Source organism: Panthera uncia, chromosome A2 (genome assembly GCF_023721935.1).
Source record: "Panthera uncia isolate 11264 chromosome A2, Puncia_PCG_1.0, whole genome shotgun sequence".
Taxonomy (NCBI): domain Eukaryota; kingdom Metazoa; phylum Chordata; class Mammalia; order Carnivora; family Felidae; genus Panthera; species Panthera uncia.
The window spans coordinates 48,433,763-48,454,153 of record NC_064816.1 but is presented as its reverse complement, the minus strand read 5'-3'; the positions used below and the strand labels follow the sequence as shown (position 1 = coordinate 48,454,153).

Sequence of the window (20,391 nt, the reverse complement as noted above, 5' to 3'; positions counted from 1 at the left end):
GAATCTCTGGGAGAGGTAGACTGTTTTGGGAGGCCCAGTCCCGGAGGACAGTGGCTGATTCCGACCCTCCCTTTTCAAGGAGCTGGCAGTCTGGTAGATTCCCACTCATTTCCAGTGGCTCAGAGGAGGTACCTCAAGCGGGGATTTCTGGGGTGGCGGCTGAACAACCCCCGGGCCGGCCGTTGTGCTCCTAGTCCCAAATAATTTGGGCTTCCTGGGAAGGGGACAACTGAACCGCAAGTGCTTCGGGAGAGAAGTGCTTGGTCTTCTCACGGCCCTCTGGGTTTGTTTCAGGCTCCGACCCAGCAGATCGGTCCGAGGGGTGTCAGGCAGTGGAACCCGAGGAGTCCCCAGGCACGCCGGATTGCGTGTCGGGTCCCGTCCCGCAGCGCCATTCCTTAAAGGGCTCTAAGGCCAGGGGCTCGCGGCAGCCACGGGCATGGAGGGCGCGCTTGCGGCCAACTGGAGCGCGGAGGCGGTCAATGGCAGCGAGGCGCCGCCGGGAGCCGAGGGCAACCGCACCGCCGGGCCCCCGCAGCGCAACGAGGCCCTGGCGCGCGTGGAGGTGGCCGTGCTGTGCCTCATTCTCTTCCTGGCGCTGAGCGGCAACGCGTGCGTGCTACTGGCGCTGCGCACCACGCGCCACAAGCACTCGCGCCTTTTCTTTTTCATGAAGCACCTGAGTATAGCCGACCTGGTGGTGGCAGTGTTCCAGGTGCTGCCGCAACTGCTCTGGGACATCACTTTCCGCTTCTACGGGCCCGACCTGCTGTGCCGCCTGGTTAAGTACCTGCAGGTGGTGGGCATGTTCGCCTCCACCTACTTGCTGCTGCTCATGTCTCTCGACCGCTGCCTGGCCATCTGCCAGCCGCTGCGGGCGCTGCGTCGCCGCGCGGACCGCCTGGCGGTGCTCGCCACGTGGCTGGGGTGCCTGGTGGCCAGCGCGCCCCAAGTGCACATCTTCTCGCTGCGCGAGGTGGCCGACGGCGTCTTCGACTGCTGGGCCGTCTTCATCCAGCCCTGGGGGCCCAAGGCCTACATCACGTGGATCACGCTCTCGGTCTATATCGTGCCTGTCATCGTGCTCGCCGTCTGCTACGGCCTCATCAGCTTCAAGATCTGGCAGAACTTGCGGCTCAAGACGGCGGCGGCGGCGGCGGCGGAGGGGCAGGAGGGCGCGGCGGCGGCGGGCAGCGCTGGGCGCGCGGCTCTGGCACGCGTCAGCAGCGTGAAGCTCATCTCCAAGGCCAAGATCCGCACCGTTAAGATGACCTTCATTATCGTGCTGGCCTTCATCGTGTGCTGGACGCCATTCTTCTTCGTTCAGATGTGGAGCGTCTGGGACGCCAATGCGCCCAAGGAAGGTAGCGCTTGTGGGGAACTGGCAGGGGGCGGGGTGGGGAGTGCGGCGTCCTTGCCTCGCTGTCTCTGCACGTCCAGGGCTCTAGGGGTCTCATGCAGGAGAGGTGGGCCTTGGAATCCTGCAGAGCTGGGTTTGAGTAATGGCTCCATTATCAAGGGATTTGGGGGCTTAACTTCCCTAAGCCTTGGCTTACTCTTCTGTAAAATGACCATGATGAAACTGCTGGCTCTCATCAGGCAGTAAGGGAATGAAATGAGAAAATGCGCGCCAAGTCCTTAGCACAGTCCTTGGGCTACATATGGGGCGTATGGTTCATTATTATGGATGAGAAAACTGAGGTTCAGGTGACTTTCCCACATGGTTAGCCAGTGGTGGAATAAACTTAAGAACGCAGGTGTGGGGCGGCTGGGTGGCTCAGTCGGGTGAGCGCCAGACTTGGACTCTGGTCATGATCTCACAGTTCGTGAGTTCAGGCCCCACATCGTCATTGCTGCTGTCAGCCCAGAGCCTGCTTCAGGTCTTCTGTCCCTTTCTTTTTCTGCCCCTGGCCCGCTTGCATGCTCTCTCTCAAAAATAAATAAACACTTAAAAAAAAAAGAACTCAAGTCTAAAGCTCCCACCGCTTTAAATTTGCATTGAACTTGACTTTAAATTCAAGTCAGCCCAAACACACAGTATGTGGTGGCTGGGGCTTCGGGGGATGTGATGTAGAGTCCCTGAACCCCTTGCCTGGTGGAGGTGGTGAGCCTCAAAGTAGAGAGGTGGGTGCCCCAGAAGGTAGAGGGGCTGGGGATGCCTAAGACTAGAGACTGTTTGTTGCTTGTGCTGGGGAGGGGTGGGGGTGGGGGAAAGGAAGGGAGCCCGGATGCACACTTTTTGATTTGACCTGGGAGCCTGGGTGGTTTCTGTAGGCAGGGAATGCACTTCCAGATTGGAGGACTGAGGAGGTCAGGGCTGAGGGTGGCCAGAGGCTGTTGTCTGAACTTGGCCACTGTCAGGAAGGCCCAGAGGAGAGTGTAGAATGGAGTAGTCTGTGGGGAGGGAGCTTGGGAGAGCAGAGAGCATCTTGGGTCCTGGGGCTTGTGGCCACCACTGGGCTGCTGCAGGCTCCTGGCAGCTTGGCCTTCAGTGCCCACGTCTCCAGCAGCTCATTTGCAAAGAGTAGGAGGGATGATCCCAGGTGGCAACTGACTTACACCTTTTTGTTTGAGGGTAAAAGCTCGTAACACTACACTGGGATGCAGGTGAGTCAGATGCTTATAAGGAAACATGGAGGGGTTTGCTTTCACCCTTTCTGCAAAAATGTCCCATTTTTAAATATAATCACTCCTGCTCCCAACAGTCTAAAATACAACCTTCCCATGGAAGCAGAAGTCTCCCTTCATTCAGCTGGATCACTTAGCTTTGCTCTCTTCCAGAAACCACAGACTCCTGGCTTTAACCAACCCTCCCCGTTAACCTAGTGTTTGCCTTAGTGGCCAGGGCAATTATCATTCGACATGTGCTGAGCACCTGTGGGATGTCAGGCTGGGGCAGTGTGGGGTGAGGATTGCTATGAAGACTCAGCAAAGCCAGCCTGGCTCCAAGGTGCAGCCTGTGGTCATGCCTTGAAGAAAGGGTTCAGGGGTTCAGAGAGGGGAAGGTACTTGCTCCTGGTCACACAGCAAATCGGAGGCAGAGTAGAGCTATTTTGTCCTGTGCCAGACTTCTCATGAAGGACACATGAGTAGGGAGCTGGGTTGGGCAAAAGCCAGCAGTGGGTGTTTCTAATCAAGGCATCAGGCTACACCTGTTTCCTGGGCAGAAGCTGAAGATTCAGACCTGAGTCTTGAGGGCTCAGACACTAGCCCTTGAGGAAGTGAGACTGATACTGAGCAGATCCTGGGGAGATATACTGGGGAGTCTTCCTTCCAGTGCTTACTAGTGTGGGATTTCAGGTGAAGGGTCCCCTTCTCTACCTTGTTTTGTTTTGTTTTATTTTATTTTATTTTATTTTATTTTATTTTATTTTATTTTTTTAATGTTTATATTTGAGAGAGAGAGAGAGAGAGAGAGAGAGAGAATGGGGGGGAGAGGGGGCAGAGAGAGAGGGAGACACAGAATCCGAAGCAGGCTCCAGGCTCCAAGCCATCAGCACAGAATCTGATGGGGGCTCGAACTCACAAACTGTGAAATCATGACCTGAGCCAAAGTCAGATGCTTAGCCCACTGAGCCACCCAGGCACCCCAATTCTACACTTTAAAAGTACATCAGACAGTCCATTTCTCTGTCTTAAAACACAGAGAGAGTGAGAGGGAACCCTCAGCTAAAGTGGGGGCCAGAGGCCTTTTGGGTACATGTGGTTCCCTGAGGATTTCCAGGCAAGACCTTCAGTAGAGCCGGACCCCTGTTCTCAGGCTCCAGGAGTGGGGAAAGACACAGACTCTAGGAATCTCCCATCTCCCCTGTGTTCCTGTGCTTCTTTCCCAGTTCAGAGGAAAAGGTGGGTGCCACACGGAGAGCGTAGGTCCCCCTGGTCTTCCTCGACACTCTGTCTTGGGTACTGTGAGAAGAGAACAAGTGCAGACAGCAGGGGATTCATGATACCACCGCTGCCATGAGCCAGCGCCCAGTCCCCACGTGCCAGGCCCATCAAGCATCAAGGACTTGGGCTCTGGTCACCAGCCTGGCCAAGTCGTGCCTCGGCCTCAGGGCTGCAGCAGGTCTGAGTGGACATGGGCTCAGCTGGACTGTAAACTCTGTGCCCACTTGGCATTAATTGGGATAAGTGCAAGTAGCAGGTTGGGCCATCAGAAATGATGGTGTTTACAGTCACTTTGGAGACATGACTCTGTCCCAAGGCTATCGTAAGTGTTAAGGAGTAAAAGAAAGGTACACTTGAGCTGCTCAAGAGATTTTGATCAGCACCGTGGCATGAATGCACAGCCCCCACTTTCCAAGAGGAAGGGAATTCAGAAGAGATGCAAAACAGCGAGATCAGGGCCCCTCGCTCTGCTATCTCCTGGGGAGTGGAGGCTGCAAGCTCAGGAAACCCGTTGAGAGCAGCATGACATTCCTTCGGGGAAGCCCAGGGGCAGACAGCTACAGATGGAGGTGGAGGGAGTGGGGCAAATGTGGGGTCTGTTCCTGCCAATAGCTTCATGATTAACACCTCTGAGAGAATAAGAAACTCCTGAACCACTGGCTACAGATCATGGGCCGAGTGGATGGAGAAACCATGCTTGTCTTGGCAGCTGGCCTCGTGGTCCTTCACAGGGCTCCAAGTCCCTGCCTCCTGTAGGGTTTGTGTGCTCTGGCATTCTCTCCAAACCCAGATGCTTCTTTTACATCGCTCTCCCTTGATGGACTTCTTTACCTCATACCCCTTTATTCACACCAAGCGCTGCCTTCATGGGTTTAGAGCTCTCCTTGTTCCAAAAGTAATGAGAGGTAGGCCACAAAGATTCAGGCACCGCAAGGAGATAAAGTAGATACGGGGAGACTTGGATGAAAGGGGAAGAGGCATAGGAAGATTATAACATGATTGTAATAATAATAATAAAGGCTCTGTGGGTAGAGGTGAGCCGTGCACAGGGCTTCCTTTTTGTAAGAGCCAAAGGAAAGAAGGAAACTCTCAATTTCAGTATTTCCATTGTTCACAAGAAAAAACAGTGAGAGAAGAAGAAAGGAAGAGGAGCATCATGGTAATGTTTGAATTCCTCCCCACCCAAAACAGCCACCTGCTGTTGGAGCCCCAATTTGGTGAGGCCAGTGAGGCCACAGAGGTAGGAGTGAGACCAGACACCCATGGCAGGTTTGGACAAGCCCCAGATGTATCCTTCACAAGCAAATCCCAGTATCAAAGATTGGGTCAACCTTTCCCCCCTGAACTCGGTAGGTTTACTTTGCTGCTGGTCCCAAGGACTCGGACCCTGGAGTAGTTCTGAGAGAGGAGGTGGAGAGGGGGCATATCTGTATTTCCAGGGATTTGTCAATGCTGCTTGGTATAGTGGAGCTGATTTTGAGTCTCTGTGTCTAGTGTTTGTGAAATGCCTGGTCCAGTGGGCAGAAATGAGAGAGGAGGGGGGACAGGTTGGACAGGTGTGCTATCTGTACATACCAAACACTATTTGTGGCTCCTGTCTGTTCAGCAGAAGGTGCCTGGAAGCTAGAGGAGAAGCTTTTGAATTAAAAAAAAAAAAAAAAAATCTCACTCGCAGTTCATAGATGAGCCAAAGTCTTCTTTCAGAATTCTCTCAAAATGGCCGATTTCTGTGAGAGCAGGAAACTGCCCCGAGAACAGGGTGGGGACCTCCACTGCATGGAGATTGCAGAAGGACCAAGAGATCCATCTGGTGGGCCAGGACAGCAGACAGGCACTGTGGAATCCCACATCGCACATGCAGAGAAAACCACACAGTTTTGGCCTGTACCTGGAGTTCGCTCTGCCATTTTCTCCTCTGTGTCCTTTGAGCAAGTGGTTCTATCTCTCTGGGCCTCAGCTTCGTCCTGTGTATAATCAAGGAAGCAGAGCCTGCTTGTGGGGTTGCTGTGCAGATGACCTGATAGGACCCATGGTACCTGGGGGCCATGTGATCGGTGTCGCTCTTCTCCTCCTCTCCCCCCATCCGACTTGTTAAAAGTTTTGTTTGCATTCTTGAGACCAACTTTGAGAATTTTGGCAGGTATTCCTGAGGGAGGAAGTGGACATTTTTCTCTTGAGAGCCCAGCGGAAGGGGGTGGGGGTGGAAGCCGAGCCTGCCGGACAATAGGGAGGTTGGTATGTGGGGGAGAAACTTGTTAGGGCTGGACTAGGAGCGTTGTCACAACAGGGACACCTTGTGTGACAGTGCCTAGCATAGGGCTGGGCATCCATCGGGAGCTCAGCCAATGCTTGCTGAACAAATAGGAAGGATATGGGAGGAGGAAGGTGCTGGAGATGGGCTGAGTTGGACTCAGGAGAAATAAGGGTTTTCTTTTGTTGTCGTCATTGTTTTCTTAAATTTTTAAAGTTTATTTTTTTATTTATTTTGAGGGAGAGAGAGAGAGAGCGAGCGAGCATGAGCAGGGGAGGGGCAGAGAGAGGGAGAGAGAGAATCCCAAGTAGGGATTCAGTGCTGTCCGCCCCGTGCCCGATGCAGGGCTGGAACTCAGGAACAGTGAAATCATGACCTGAGCCAAAACCAAGAATCAGACGCTCGACTGACTGGGCCACCCAGGTGCCTTAGAAATAAGGGTTTTCTAAGTAGCCCTCCAACAACAGAATTGGCTACCTGGGAAAGAAGTGAGTGGTCACTTGGGGGCAACCAAACATCTATCAGGTATATATATATATCAGGACAGATATCAGGTATCTGTCCTCCTAGGACAATACCTAGGAGGAAGGTGGAAATGCTCAGGGGCTTGGTTTTAAGTGTTTCCCTGCCTGAAAATGAGCTGCCCAGCTCCTCCCTTTCTCTATGGAACTGTGGTCCCTCTGATGTGGCCCTGCCCACCTCACCATTCTGCGGATATTGTGCCCAAATTTTGGGTGGGCCAGACACCTTGCAGGGGAGGGGGGGGTCTGTTCTTCAGGTGACCCACTGGTACGGAGAGCAGTGGGGGAGGGAGGGCAGGCAGGAGGAGATTGGACACATCATTCTTTGCCCTGAAGAGCTCTCAAACTTGGCCCCTCTGGGTATAAATTGCAATTAGATGGACAGTTAACGATCACACTCTTGGCATTAAGCATTTGTGAGTTATGTTCTTGGCTAATGCTCATGCTTTCCTTTTGAGTTTCTGCCCAGGTGACTTTACCCTTTTTCCCCCCAAAAGGTTTGATTAATAACAGCAAAATAGAGAGGGAGAGGGAGAGGAAAAGGGAGAGAGAGAGAGAGAGAGAGAGAGAGAGAGAGAGAGGGAGGGAGAACAAAAGGGAGAGAGAGAGAGAGAAAGAAAGAGAGAGAGAGAGAGAGAGAGAAGAAAGATCTGTTGGATGAGGCTTTGCTATATACTTTTTCCCATTTGATGGATGTTTGGGATGGTGGGGAGGCTGTGGGGGGCTGTGGGTCAGGAGGTGAGTTCCTGGAGCAGGCCTGCCCCTGGCTTCAGGGCATCTCTGGAGAGCCTGGGCTGGCCGGTCAGCTGTCTGAGGGGTTGGTCCACCTGACACCCCCACTGCTTTGTGCTGGCAACTACTGGAAGCAGAGGGAACCCCACAGGGCTCACTCCCAGAGGCTGAGGCTGGGTGGGGGCTGACCTGTGCTCTGCCAGACCCCATTGCGTCAGTCCCAGAAGACAGCAGTGAGCACTGGTGACAGCCCCCTTCAGAGACCTGGTCTTGTCACCATCTCTGTGATTTGGGGCACGTCTCTGTGTGATGGCTGGGCCTCTGTCACTCCCATCCGAACAATGGGAATAGAACATGACACCCTCTCTGGGCATCCACTTCGGTGATGTGAGGAGTCGGATGAGTTGGTGACAGTAGCCACCACTGGGTGAGTACCCAGCCCCGCCTCTCATCCTCACCTGAACACAGCAAGGTGAGGGGGCTTTATCCCCATTTTACAGAGGGGGAAAACCGAGGCTCGGAGAGGCATGACCTGCTCAAGGATGCGGTTGAGTAAGCAGTGGAGCTGGGATTTGAACCCAAGCTCTCTCACACCAGAGACTGCCAGACTGCACTGCCCCTCCTCCCCAGGCCAGCATTTTCAAGGTGGTCCACCGTGTTCGGCCTTGGCATCTCCTGGGTGCTTGTTAAAAATCTGATTCCTGGCCCTGCCCCAGAGCTCTGCACCCTCTTTGCAGCCCCAGTATCCCTACACGCACCCACCTGGCTGCACGTCCGCTCATAGCACCACCCCCTTGGCATCCTGGGTTCAAAGTCTGTGCTTCTCAGCTACTCCTGCTACCCACTGACCCCTCCATCTTAGCAGTACCACACCTGTCATGGTGACTCTTCCCTTTCCATCACCAGCTTTTGGTTGAGAGCAGCATGTCTTGACTTTGGCACTACGGCATTCTGGGCCAGATAATCTCTGTTGGGAGGGTGGCCATCCAGGGCACTGTGGGGTGGCTCACGGTATCCCTGGCCTCTACCCACTAGATGCCACTGGCTCCTTTCCCTCGGTTGTGACCACCAAAAGTGTTTCCAGACATTGCCGAATGTCTCCTACAGGGCAGAATCGCCCCAGGCTGAGAAGCAGTGGTTTAGGCCCACTATGTAGGTGTGGCCTGAACTGATATCTAATGAATGAGGGCAACCTCATCTGCCCTGAGCTCTGGCCAGTCTGCCTAGTATACCCCCAGCCAGGCCAGATGACTTGTCAGTCCCCACGAGGTCCTTTTGGTTTGCTCCCATGCTGATTCTGTTCCCACCACGGGAATGCCCACCCCGAGTCTCTTCTGTGGAGACCCATCATCCTTCACAGGCCAAGTCCAAGTGTGGGCTGCTCTGTGGCACAATTCCAGTGGGTACCATTTACCTCCTGGCCTGTGAGAATGATGCTCCCAGGAGCTGTACAGGGCACAACTCGAACAGCTGGACATGGAAGCCTCATCCAGTGTTCCCATGAAACCCTCCCTGCTCCCCCCAGCTGGAGGCCTCCTTCCTCCTCTGAAGGAGGGAAGTTCATTCTGCAGTCATTAGTGCCTCCGAGGGTTCTGTCCATACAACCTCTGCCTTGGTATCTCAGTCCTCCAGTGAGGAGAGTTTGCAGGGAGCCAATCCCTAGTTCCTCACCTGCCCTCCTGTGGCCAATGGCTGACATTTGCATAAACATGGGACAGCCAGGCCAAGGTGGGTTACGGGGCTTTGGGGGCAACACCCCCATTTTCTGCTAGGCTGGTGTCAGGCTCTCAGGTCCCAAGGTGTATGTAACATAATGGGGTGTCAGCAGTGACCTTGGGCTGTTGACTAAACCTGCCTGGAGCCCAGTTTTGTGGAGTTAAGAATAGAGTTTAGGTTGTGGGGAGGGTGGGCTGTGTCCGTGGCACAGTGCCTGGCATATAGTAAGTGCTTGATAAATATTTGCTTTAAAAAGGAGAGCAGTTCCAAGACATGTCAGGTCCTGGACCGAGTCAGTGCAGTTGGGTATGGGAATCGTGAGCTCAGGGGTAGTTTAGCAGAAGGTCTGCAGTTTCTGGTGAGGAAGGAAGCCCATGGGTGCTCAGAGGGGAAGAGGTGAAGACTAACGAAAGCCCCACCTGGAGGAGGCAGCAGGAAGCCAGGCGGAAAGGTTCTAGCTCTGGATTTTAGAAGCCCCAGAGGACACTTGCGTAGGGGGTGTAACCAGGCAGTCATGTGCGAGCATCCCCATTCCTGTGATCTGATTCTTGGCCACGGAGGGGCAGCCTCTGCCAGAGTCTCTGTCGTGCTCCAGCTGGCACTTCCTGCCCGTTGCCCTGTGCTCCATGGCTCACCCCTCACACCAAAATGGCCCCTCTTGCTCATTCCATTTCTCTCTCTTTCTCTCCACCTGACCTGGATCTGAGTGTGAACCTCATTTTCATACAAGGAATGACGTTAGAATCCACTTATCACATTAGAGCCATCTCCTGTGGTCAAGCAGGGAAATTGCCTTTTCACCTTCCCAGCTTGCCATTGGCGGCTGGATGTATCAGGATTTCCTGTCTGCTAATTTCACGCTTCAGTTCACTTCCATCCCTTACAGACCTCTTCCTATTTTCCAGTGTTTGCTGGCAGTCAGGGACAGAGCCACAAATGACACACCATTCCCAGCCACCAGTCTGTAAACAGAAGTAATGACAGCACGAAGGGATGATGCAGTAAGAGATATCTTTATTCTCCTCCCACCCCAAGTGTTTACCCCAGGAGGCATCAGTTGATTCTGACTCCCTGGTGAAAAACCCTGGAGGGTTTCAGAGAGGGAACCACATTTGAAAAGGGGGCTGTGGGAGCCAGTCGGAACTGCCAATGCAAGGAAGCACACTACATGTTGAGATCATCGGGCACTTAACTTTAGTACTGTCTTTCTCCCTGTTGGAGGGATACTTCTCAAACTTCAGCGAGCACACAGATCACGTTGGGGATCTTGTGAAAATGCAGATCCCAATGAAGGAGGTCCAGGAGGGAGCCCAGGAGTCTGCATTTTTACCAAATATCCAGGGGATGTCTATACAGTGCCTATGCATCTGGCCCATTGACTATGTACTGAGTAGTAAGTCTTTAATATCTTACCTCTGTTACCAAAATGCACAGTTTGCCTTTGCACATAGGCTGAAATTGGCTGCAAGACTTGTCATTCCCTGCATGGTAGAGAAGGGCTGGTCATTTACAAGAAAGCCCCAGCGGTTGTGCTTCCAGAAGGCAGTTATTCCTTTGGTTCAGCCCAGTGAGCTCACCTTGTTTCCCAGATTTGAGCAAGGACACAATAGGAGCCCATTTAAAGCTCCATAGCCCACGAATTTGGATCCTATTCCTGACTTTAGGATACGTGGGGAGATCACACAGCTGTGAATTTTAAAACAATTCCAATGTTGTAAAATTGTGGTCTTTTCTAAGAAGGCGATCTATTGTAATACATATTAGTGTTCGATCTTTATATAACTGTACATTCAAAACTCATTAAAAAAAGAAAAAAAAGCCTTTGGTAGTACACAACTCTCAAATTCCTGCACAGCCTCTATAGGAATAAGGGATTCACACCCAGATTTCCAATCCCCTGGCCAGGAGGCCTTGTACCAAGCAACTGGTTTCTGGAGTGAGGGCCTCTTACAAAAGTTGACGGGCTTGATTTGATCCAGATAAGAGATGTTAGATAAGCCATACGTCTTTGAAGTGTACGTGAAATGCATTGGTCACCTCAGGCACACACAGCCCAGAGAGGCCATGGCCAGCTGCCCGTCAGCTGTTCTGGGCTAATTTGGGCCTTTGGTGGCAGGGCGGAGGGGGTACCGGGAAATCCGAACGTGGGAGTTCTTGGGGCTTGAGTAAAGCCACGCTGGTAGGCAGATGGAAGGCTCTGGGGCATACCGTCCTCGTCCTCAAGTGGCCCTCTGCCGCCCACCCCTCCATGAGTCACAGTGCCGAGTGGAAATGCAGAGTTGTTTCTGTCTCCTGGGAGTACTGTTGGCCAGCAGGGTATGTTGGCTTTTGGTGGGTGGCCATTTCTGCTCACTTCCCCTGCTTGGCACATAGGAGCTCCCACTGGAAGATCACCCTTAGCTTTGGACCCACCAGCCTGTTCCCCAGTGCTGCACCTCCCTGTTTAACAGCCCGCCTGTCATAGTCTGTCTTTCCCTTGAGGTCAGGTCCCCAGGGCTGCTGCTGCAGCAGCATGCTGCTGCATGCACAGGGCATGGAAAGAATGCAAGAACATCCTCTTCCTCAGAGAAATGCCCCAAGCTCATGGCCAGGCAGGTGTGAGGGCCCAGTCCGTGGCCCAGTACCTCCCACGGACCCTCCCTTTCCGGCAACGACCAGAGAGAGCAGTTTGCACTGCTTAGGGCTCCATCCAGGGGAAAGATGTTATTTTTATGGGGGGCAAGTGGAAGAAACAGGATTCTGAGACCCTGAAATCCTGCCCTCTCCCGGGGTTGCAGCCACGTTCCCCTTTGGGTTTCTCATGTCACTGGCAGAGAAGGTTTTTCCTAATGAACTGTCTGGAATTCCTTTGGTATCACATAATCCAATTCCAGTGCTCTGGGTTTTGATTTTTTTTTTTTTTTGAATTTTTGAAGTCCTGGAAAAAAGGACAAAGGACAATTTCTTTAATCGACCTGAGATCAGAAGCCCCCAAACTTGGGGCTTTAAAAAAAGTATGCAGTTGGTCATATCTCCTCTCTGTTAATGATAATACTAATCACCTAAATTAACACTGCCATTCACAAAGCCCTTTTATACTTTTTTCCCCCAATTTTCTTAAAGTCCTTGGGAGTGTTATCTCCAATTTATAGGTAAGGATGTTAAGGCTTATACAGCAGATGTGGCTCAGAGAAGGAGAGTTCAGACACCAGGGATTTGCATCTGAATCCAGGGTCCCTGGCTCCTCCTTCCGACAACAGAGCCCATGCCCCCCTGGAGCCCCTCTGTGAACTCACCCCCATCCTCCTGGCAGCTATAGACCACACCTTTTGAGGAGTCTGGTGGATTCTGACTTCCAGCTCCTCCTTTCTGTGCTCTGACTTCGTCATTTCTCTGCTTTGTGGAAAGTGTGGCCGCGGACCAGGCTCAGAGCTTGGTAGCAGGGACAGCCCTTCAGAGAAGCCTGAATTAAGGCAAAAGGGTAGACTGTTGTACATTTGCATAGATGGGTCATTGCACGTGAGCTGCCCCTGGGACAGGGTGTTGTGCTCTGGCCAAAGGCAGTGCCCTGAAAGGAACTCAGCCGTGAGCCACACTGGCCAGCTCCCTGGCAGCTGGGGGATGAGCCCCCTAGGGCAGGACCCACGCCTGGGACATCACAGCATCCAAGGAACACTTGCTAGAGCCAGCCTGAGGCAGCATCACTCTGAGTCATCTTTTCATTCAGTGTCCCACCAGCAGCAGCTACCCAGTGGATGCTTGTGTTTTGAAAGAAGACTGTCAAACAGTATTTTAGTATAGAACACCTGGAGGGTGGCGTGTCCTAGAACCTGAAGCTGGAATGCAGCGAGCAGAAAGGAGAGATGGCAGTTTACAGTGCAGAGACGGCAGCTGCTCCCAGCTGTGCCAGGCGTGTGCATTAAAACAGATCTTAGCACTGACATTTGCTGGGCAAGATCAGACATTCTCAGGACCCCGAGTAATGTGGAATAAGGTGAGAACATTCTCCTCTAATGCTAGTTCTTTGTTTGAGCACATCTCTGACTTTGTAGAGCCCAGGCACCCCCATAGCGCTCCCTGAAGATGGCCCATTGTTTCATCTGTTTAAACCCATCAGGAAATTGCAAGCTAGCCGAGAAGGGTAGATAAGGTCTGTTGGTTCCACTGGTGACACAGGCATTTAGAGCCGGGGATCGAATCCATAAGCTGACATTCTTGGCCATGCAGTCTGGCCCAAGAGCCACGCTGAACAGACATTGCCGTATGGCAGTGCAGCTTCCAGAAGCTCAGCCACTGTGTACTGTGTCCTGTGCCCCACCCTGAGCTGTCTCAGATTCTGAGACACAGCCTAGCCCAGGGAGCAGCCTCTCCCCATTGTTTCACCCATGCTGGTGTTAACTCCTATTGTTAAGAGAAGTAGCATTTATTGGGCATCATGGTAGTGATAATGACAATAGCTAAGTTTGCCAAGTTCTGACTTTTATTGAGCCCCAGGAATTGTGGTGGGTACTTGGTATCTCCTGTCTAATGAAACTTGGCAGTGATTCTGTAAAGAAGTTCTTTTTATTAGCCCCATGTCACAGATGGAGAAACTGAGGTTAGGAGAGGTTAGGAGACGTGCCCTGGAAAACTCAGGTGCAAAGTGGCAGAGCCAGGACGTGGGCCATGTCTGGGTAACTTGAAAACAAAGCCATCGCTCAGCTCTCCTTCTGGTCGGATGGGAAGAAGTGTGCTGGGCCTGCCCTCTGGGTTTTCCCCTGCCCTTCTGAGTCCCTTCCCACTGCTTTTTAACATCTGCCCCTCCTACAGGCATCAAGGATTGGCTAACTTTTTCTGTAAAGGGCCAGACAGTAACTATTTTAGGCTGGTGAGTATAAGGTCTCTGTAATAGGTACTCAACGTTGTCCTTGTAATGCAAAATTTGCTACAGAAAATATATCAATGAATGGGTGTGGCTGTGTTTCAATAAAACTTTATTTAGAAGAATCAGCATCAGGCGGGTTTTGGCCTATGGGCTATATAGTTTGCTGGCCCCTAGTCTAGACCAGGAGACATTTCTGCCAGGAACAATGGTGATCTGATAGGAAGCGATGTGTTTCCCGTCCCAGGTATACTTAGATATTAAAAGACTATCACTGGGAACAGGCAGTACCTAGCCTCCATGGGCAATTACATCTGTGTGGGAAAGGGGTAGTTGCTGTCTCTCTGTCCCTCAGATCACACCAGGAGGGTGATTGCCTGGCCAGCATGTGTCTTTGCTTTGGGACTGAGAGGATTCGCTAACTAGTACCAACCTGATGTGTGAATGCTGACCTAGTTATTAATTTCAGGTAGGAACACAGGGTGACTTGTGTGTCCTTGGGGAAGTCATGTCCCTTCTCTGACCTTCACTTTCCTCAGCATATAAAATGGGGATGAGTCTGATTTGAAAATCATATGGTCCTGTGCCAGTTTGAGAGGGTGATTCCAGTGGTCAGCATTGCTGTTGTTATGTGCTCCCTTGGAAACAACATCATGAATTGTGAGGACACTGTTTTCCATGCTTTGTTCTGTTCCTGTTCTTCTGAAACCCTATGAAGGTTGCAGCAGTGTGGCCTAAACAAGGTACAATAAGTGCAGAGAGCCAGTGAGGTGCAATCAGTCGGTCACTTACTTGCTCCGAAACCATCAATGGCTCCCCATTATCTATAGATTAAAGTTCAGACAGCCTGGATTCAAGATCCTCCTCAGCCTAGCTCTTTCCAGTTTCTTTTCCCACACCCCCCCCCCCACTCCAACTCTGGAAGTCCCTGAAGGTTCTTGAACATTCTTTCTTATGTGTCTTCATTCCTATTGCTTCCTTCCTTTGGAATGTCCTCCATAGACTGTTTTTTATTCCCAAATAGCTCTCCTCCCTGCTGATGGCTTGAATTTCCACCACTGGGGACTCATGTCTCTGGATAGTTAGGATATTGGCAAATTTTAAAAGTCCAAATGTGCCCTTAACATTTGGCAACCTGACACAAGCAGGTTCAGTTTATAGAGGCTCATCCATCCCCCAAGGAGCCAGGCCAGGCCTGTCATTCATGTCTGTGGCCACCAGGTGGGGGCAGCGGGTGCTGGCCCTAGTCTCAACTCCTCCACCCAGGCTGGCCATGTAGAGGTAGAAAATCTCCCTATGGTTACTTGGGAATCCTTTAACTGTTTACTTTTTTGTTGTTGATGTGTCTGTATGCTTTTTTTTTTTTAAATAGAAATGAGTTAAATGATCCAAATGTAAAGAGTTGGGCAGGTAGCTTAAGAAAAAAAAGATACAATTATAATTGTATACAGTTAAGCAAAAGTGGTGCCTTCCTGTCCAAGGGTGAACTTATTCCTGCCACGACCTTCTCTACTTTGTTTATATCCTTACACACCTACATTCTTGCCTTTGTGTCTGATAGTTTACTCGGTGCCCTCTTTTAATTTTTTATGTGTCAGTTTTACCTCCTTTATTTTATATGTTTAATTATGATTTTGAGGACATTCTCTTTTTAGTCTTTTTAGTCTTAGTCACTTTTCACCAGAATTTCTAAACTTAAATTGATCGTCTTAGCTCTCCAAATCAAATATTTATTTTTTTAATTCTCTTTTAGAGAAAATGAGGGATTCAGTAGTACTGGCTTTTTCCCCCCTTCACTTTTCCACTTTTTTGCTCTTTACTATTTTAGTCTAAGGATTAGCTAGCTGCTTCTCCTTTGTTTTCTAAACATTCTCTTTGGCGAAATTTTTTGCTTTTATCTGTTGTAGTTTGCTTTTGTGCCAACAGGTGCATCAAGTAATTAGACCACCGGTTCTCAAACTGTGTGTGTGTGTGTGTGTGTGTGTGTGTGTGTGTGTGTGTGTGTGAACCCCCTGGAGGTCTGTCTACAACACACTGGTGAACCTCACCCCCAGGAGTCTGATCCAGTAGGTCTAGGGTGGGCCCTGAGAATTTGCATTTCTAACAAGTTCCCAGGTGATCCCGGGATCCCACCTTGAGAACCACTGCATTTGTTTTGCAGCCAAACACTTTTCTCCTTTTGGTGCTTGGCGACTTTGCTGACAAATGTCTCCATGCTCTGCATCTGTGGTGGCATCGAGATCTTGTGGCTCCTCTGTCCCTGTGAGAAATCCTTTCCTGGATTTAGCTCGAATTCTGGAGTTATTTTTTGAAAACTTTTTGCAGAAAAGACCAAGACCAGCAGATTTCCCCTTCTTGCATTCTCGGGTACATGGTTTTCCTTGCAGGTCTCTGCTCCTCCATTGGTAGGAGAGGTCTGCAGTTTGTCAGATTGAAGTCCATTGCAAGAAACTCAGATTTTTTTTCCCCCTCCTTCTACTTGGAAGTAGATAGGATTAGGAATTTTTCTTTTTTCTTTTCTTTTATTTTTTTAAATGTTTATTTTTGAGAGAGAGAGACTGAGCGCTAGCAGGGGGAAGTGGTGGGGAGGGACAGAGAGAGAGGGAGACACAGAATCTGAAGCAGGCTCCAGGCTCTGAGCTGTCAGCACAGAGATTAACGCGGGGCTCGAACTCACGAACTGTGAGACCATGACCTGAGCTGAAGTCAGGCACTTGACCGACTGAGCCCCCCAGGCCCCCCAACTTTTTCTTTTGATTTTAAAGTAGACTCTACACCCAACCTGGGGCTTGAACTCACGACACCGAGATCAAAGAGCCACATGCTCTACTGACTGAGTCAGCCAGGTGCCCCAGGATTAGGAATTTTTCTTTCCCCTTCAGGCTTGAATTTGTGACAAGCAGTCAGAAGTTGATCATTGATTTTGCCTGGAACTCAATAAATCCGCAGTATGACAGCTTCTGCACAGTGCCTCAAATATTTCAGTGTAACCTTTTTTCCTGTGTGAGTCCTATTTGCCGTGCTGAAGCAGTGCTCCTAGAGGTATCTTCACAGAACCCTCCATGTTCTCAACTGTGAAGACAGCATACACTTTCTTGCTACCATGCCTTTGCCTGTGTCCTTCCTCCTGCCCGGAGCACCCTTCCTCCCTTCTTTGCCTGAAGACTTGTAAGCATCCTTCGGGTATCAGCTCAAATGCCGGTTTCTGTGGGGCTGGCCGTGATTCGCTCAGAGTTGCACCCCTCCTCGGTGTGCCCACCCTGACCTGCATCGTGCCCACCCTATGGTGCTACTCATTGTGTTTTTGTGTCCCCATTGCCTAGCCTGGTGTGTGGCACATGGTCATGATAGCAGCCACCGTGTGTTGGGCACTTGCTGTGTACCAGATGTTTTTGAATCCTTGCAGATTCCTGTGAGGTTTGGATACTCTTGTGAGCTCCCCTGAAAGATAGCAAATAGCAGTATCTTGGGGAACTAAAGAACATGGTGCTGGTGGCATGAAAATACAAACTAGGTCTGGCAGCTTCCAGATCCTGTGCTCTTGGGCACTCCCAGTCGTAGGCACTGGATACTTGCTGGGTGAGTTATGAATGAACAGGTGGCCATGACGAGTGCAGCTCCTGCTGACGGAAGCATGAGGCGGGTACGCTTTTGGTGAGAGAAAGGACAGAGAGCATTCTAGGCTGGGCTGAGCCTGGGAAGTGTTGGGGGCGGGGGCCATGTGCAGGCTGAGTGCATGCCCAGAGCTAGGATATAGAAGGAAGACAGACTTTGTGACCCGGCACCTGGTACCTGGGAAAGGCTGTTCTCAGGAAATGGTAGGGACTCCTCCAGTAGTGATGGGCTGTTCTCTTCCCCTACCCCCTGACCCCCCGACAGCCTCGGCCTTCATCATAGCCATGCTCCTGGCCAGCCTCAACAGCTGCTGCAACCCTTGGATCTACATGCTCTTCACCGGCCACCTCTTCCACGAACTTGTACAGCGCTTCCTCTGCTGCTCCTCCAGCTACCTGAAGGGCAGCCGGCCGGGAGAGACCAGCGTCAGCAAAAAGAGCAACTCCTCCACCTTCGTCCTGAGCCGCCACAGCTCCAGCCAGAGGAGCTCCTCGCAGCCATCCACGGTGTGACCGGCCCGGGGCCAGGACTGCCTCCCACGGCCCAGCCTGTGCCTACACGGACAGTCCACCCCTTGGTGGCATGTGTGCGTGTATTTGAGGTACCTTTCAGTTTGCACCCTTCCACACCTTGGGGTAGCTTGAGCAGGGATTTCTGACATGGGGGTTGGGGAAGTAGTCCTCATGGTGGAAGATGATGGGGTGACTCATCCATCAGACAATCCCTGGATCTCCCCTGGTTTCCCACAGATGTTTATGTACCCTGACCCCACTGTTGTCTCTGGCTGGTGGATGGGTTGGTTTTTTCTCCTGGACCTGTCATTTCACTCCAGTATCTTTTAACTCCTTTATGCTGGGATCTTGAGAAAGTAAGTATAGGATTGGTGACTCCCCAGGTGCGGAAGCCTAGTGTTCTGAGCCCAGAATAAGGAGTGAGCTCAGCTGCAGAGGGTGGTACCAATATCTTCCTGACTTCAGAGTGCTTTTACCTTTGCATGGACCCATCCCAGCATCCTGGGGCAACAGCATGTCAGAAGGTGGCCCTAGGAACAGGGGATTCCCTTATGAAACCATTTGGCATAGGCAGCTGATTAAAACCTGGGTTACAAATGTTTAAGAAGCTAATATTTATATGAAGCAATTGGGAAAGAAAAATAAAAGGCATCCAAATTGGAAAAGAAGAAGTAAAACTCTATGCAAATGACATAATTTTGTATGTAGGCAATTCTAAGGAATTCGTGCACCTGTACAAACTGATTAGAACGAATAAGTGAGTTCATCAAGGTTGCAGGATACAAGATCAACATACAAAAACCAGTGGTATTTCTTTTTTTTTTTTTAATGTTTATTTTTGAGAGAGAGAGTGTGAGCAGGGGAGGGGCAGAGGAAGAGGGGGACAGAGGATCTGAAGCCGGCTTTGCACACTGACAGCAGTGAGCCCGATGTGGGGCTGGAACTCACAAACCGTGAGATCATGACCCAAGCTGAAGTCGAACACTCAACCGACTGAGCCACCCAGCTGCTCCACCAGTGGTATTTCTTGATTCTAGCAATTAACCATATGAAAATGAAATTAAGAAATAATTCCATATATAATAATTTAAGAAAGGATAAAATAGGAATAAGTCTAAGAAAAAAAGTACAAGACTGATACCCTGACAACTACAAAATATCATTGAAAGAAACTGAAGAAGACTTAAATACATGGAAAGATATCCCATGTTCATGGATCAAAGACTTTAAATATTGTTAAGATGACAGTATTGTCCAAATTGATCTTCAGATTCAGTGCAATCTCTTATCAAAATCCTAGTTGGCTTCTTTGCACAACTTGATAAGCTGATCCCAAAATTCATACAGAAATGCAAGGGACCCAGAATAGCCGAATAATCTTTGAAAAAGAAGAACAAAGTGGGATTCCTGGTCTCAAACTTAAAAGAGTGTGGTACTGTATAATGGTAGACATCTAGACCATTGCAGTAGAATGGAGAGTGCAGATATAAACCCTCACATTTATGGCCAATTGATTTTTGACAACTGTGGCAAGAGAATTCACTAGGGAAGACAATCTGTTCAATAAATGGCTCTGGAAAAACGGGATATCCACATGCAAAAGAATGAAGCTGGTGAAGGTACAAACTTCCAGTTAGAAAAATAAATAAGTCACAGTGATAAAAAGTACAGCCCAGGGAGTATGGTCAATGATATTGTAATCAGGTTGTGTGGTGATCACACTTGTCATGGTGTGAGCCTTGAGTAATGGGTGGGATTGTTGGAATTCGATGTTGTACACCTGAAACTAATATCACATTGTATGTCAACTATACTTCAATGAACACAAGAGTGAAGCTGGACTCCTACCTCACACTGTGTGTAAAAATTAACTCAAAGTGCTTCCAGCCCTAAATGTAAGAGTTAAAACTATAAAATTCTTAGAAGAAAACATAGCCATAAATCTTTGTGACCTTGGATTAGGGAGTGATTTCTTAGCCATGATACCCAAAAAGCAAACGCAAAGGAAAAGTAGATAAATTGAACCCCATCAAAACGGGGTACAGTACTTTTGTGCTTTGAAGGACATGATCAAGAAAGTGAAAAGGTATCTCACAGAACGGAAGAAAATGTTTGCAAATCAGATACTCCTATCCAGAATATATCGAGCATTCTAACAACTTAACAATAACAAGACAAATAAGCCAAGTTTTAAAAGGGACAAAATAGGGGTGCCTGGCTGGCTCAGTCGGTGGAGTGTGCGACTCATGATCTTGGGGTTGTGAGTCTGAGCCCTGCATTTGGGGTAGAGATTACCTGAAAATAAAAATCTTTAAG

General features: G+C 50.2%; 1 protein-coding gene across 1 annotated transcript; it reads left to right on the top strand.

Moving 5' to 3' along the window:
- Positions 1–434: 434 nt before the first annotated feature.
- OXTR (oxytocin receptor) lies at positions 435–18,771 on the top strand. The gene is made up of 2 exons (XM_049640907.1): positions 435–1,364; positions 17,828–18,771. The coding sequence occupies exons 1-2, from the start codon at positions 440–442 to the stop codon at positions 18,073–18,075; spliced, it is 1,173 nt and encodes a 390-aa protein (XP_049496864.1). The 5' UTR covers positions 435–439; the 3' UTR covers positions 18,076–18,771.
- Positions 18,772–20,391: the final 1,620 nt, after the last annotated feature.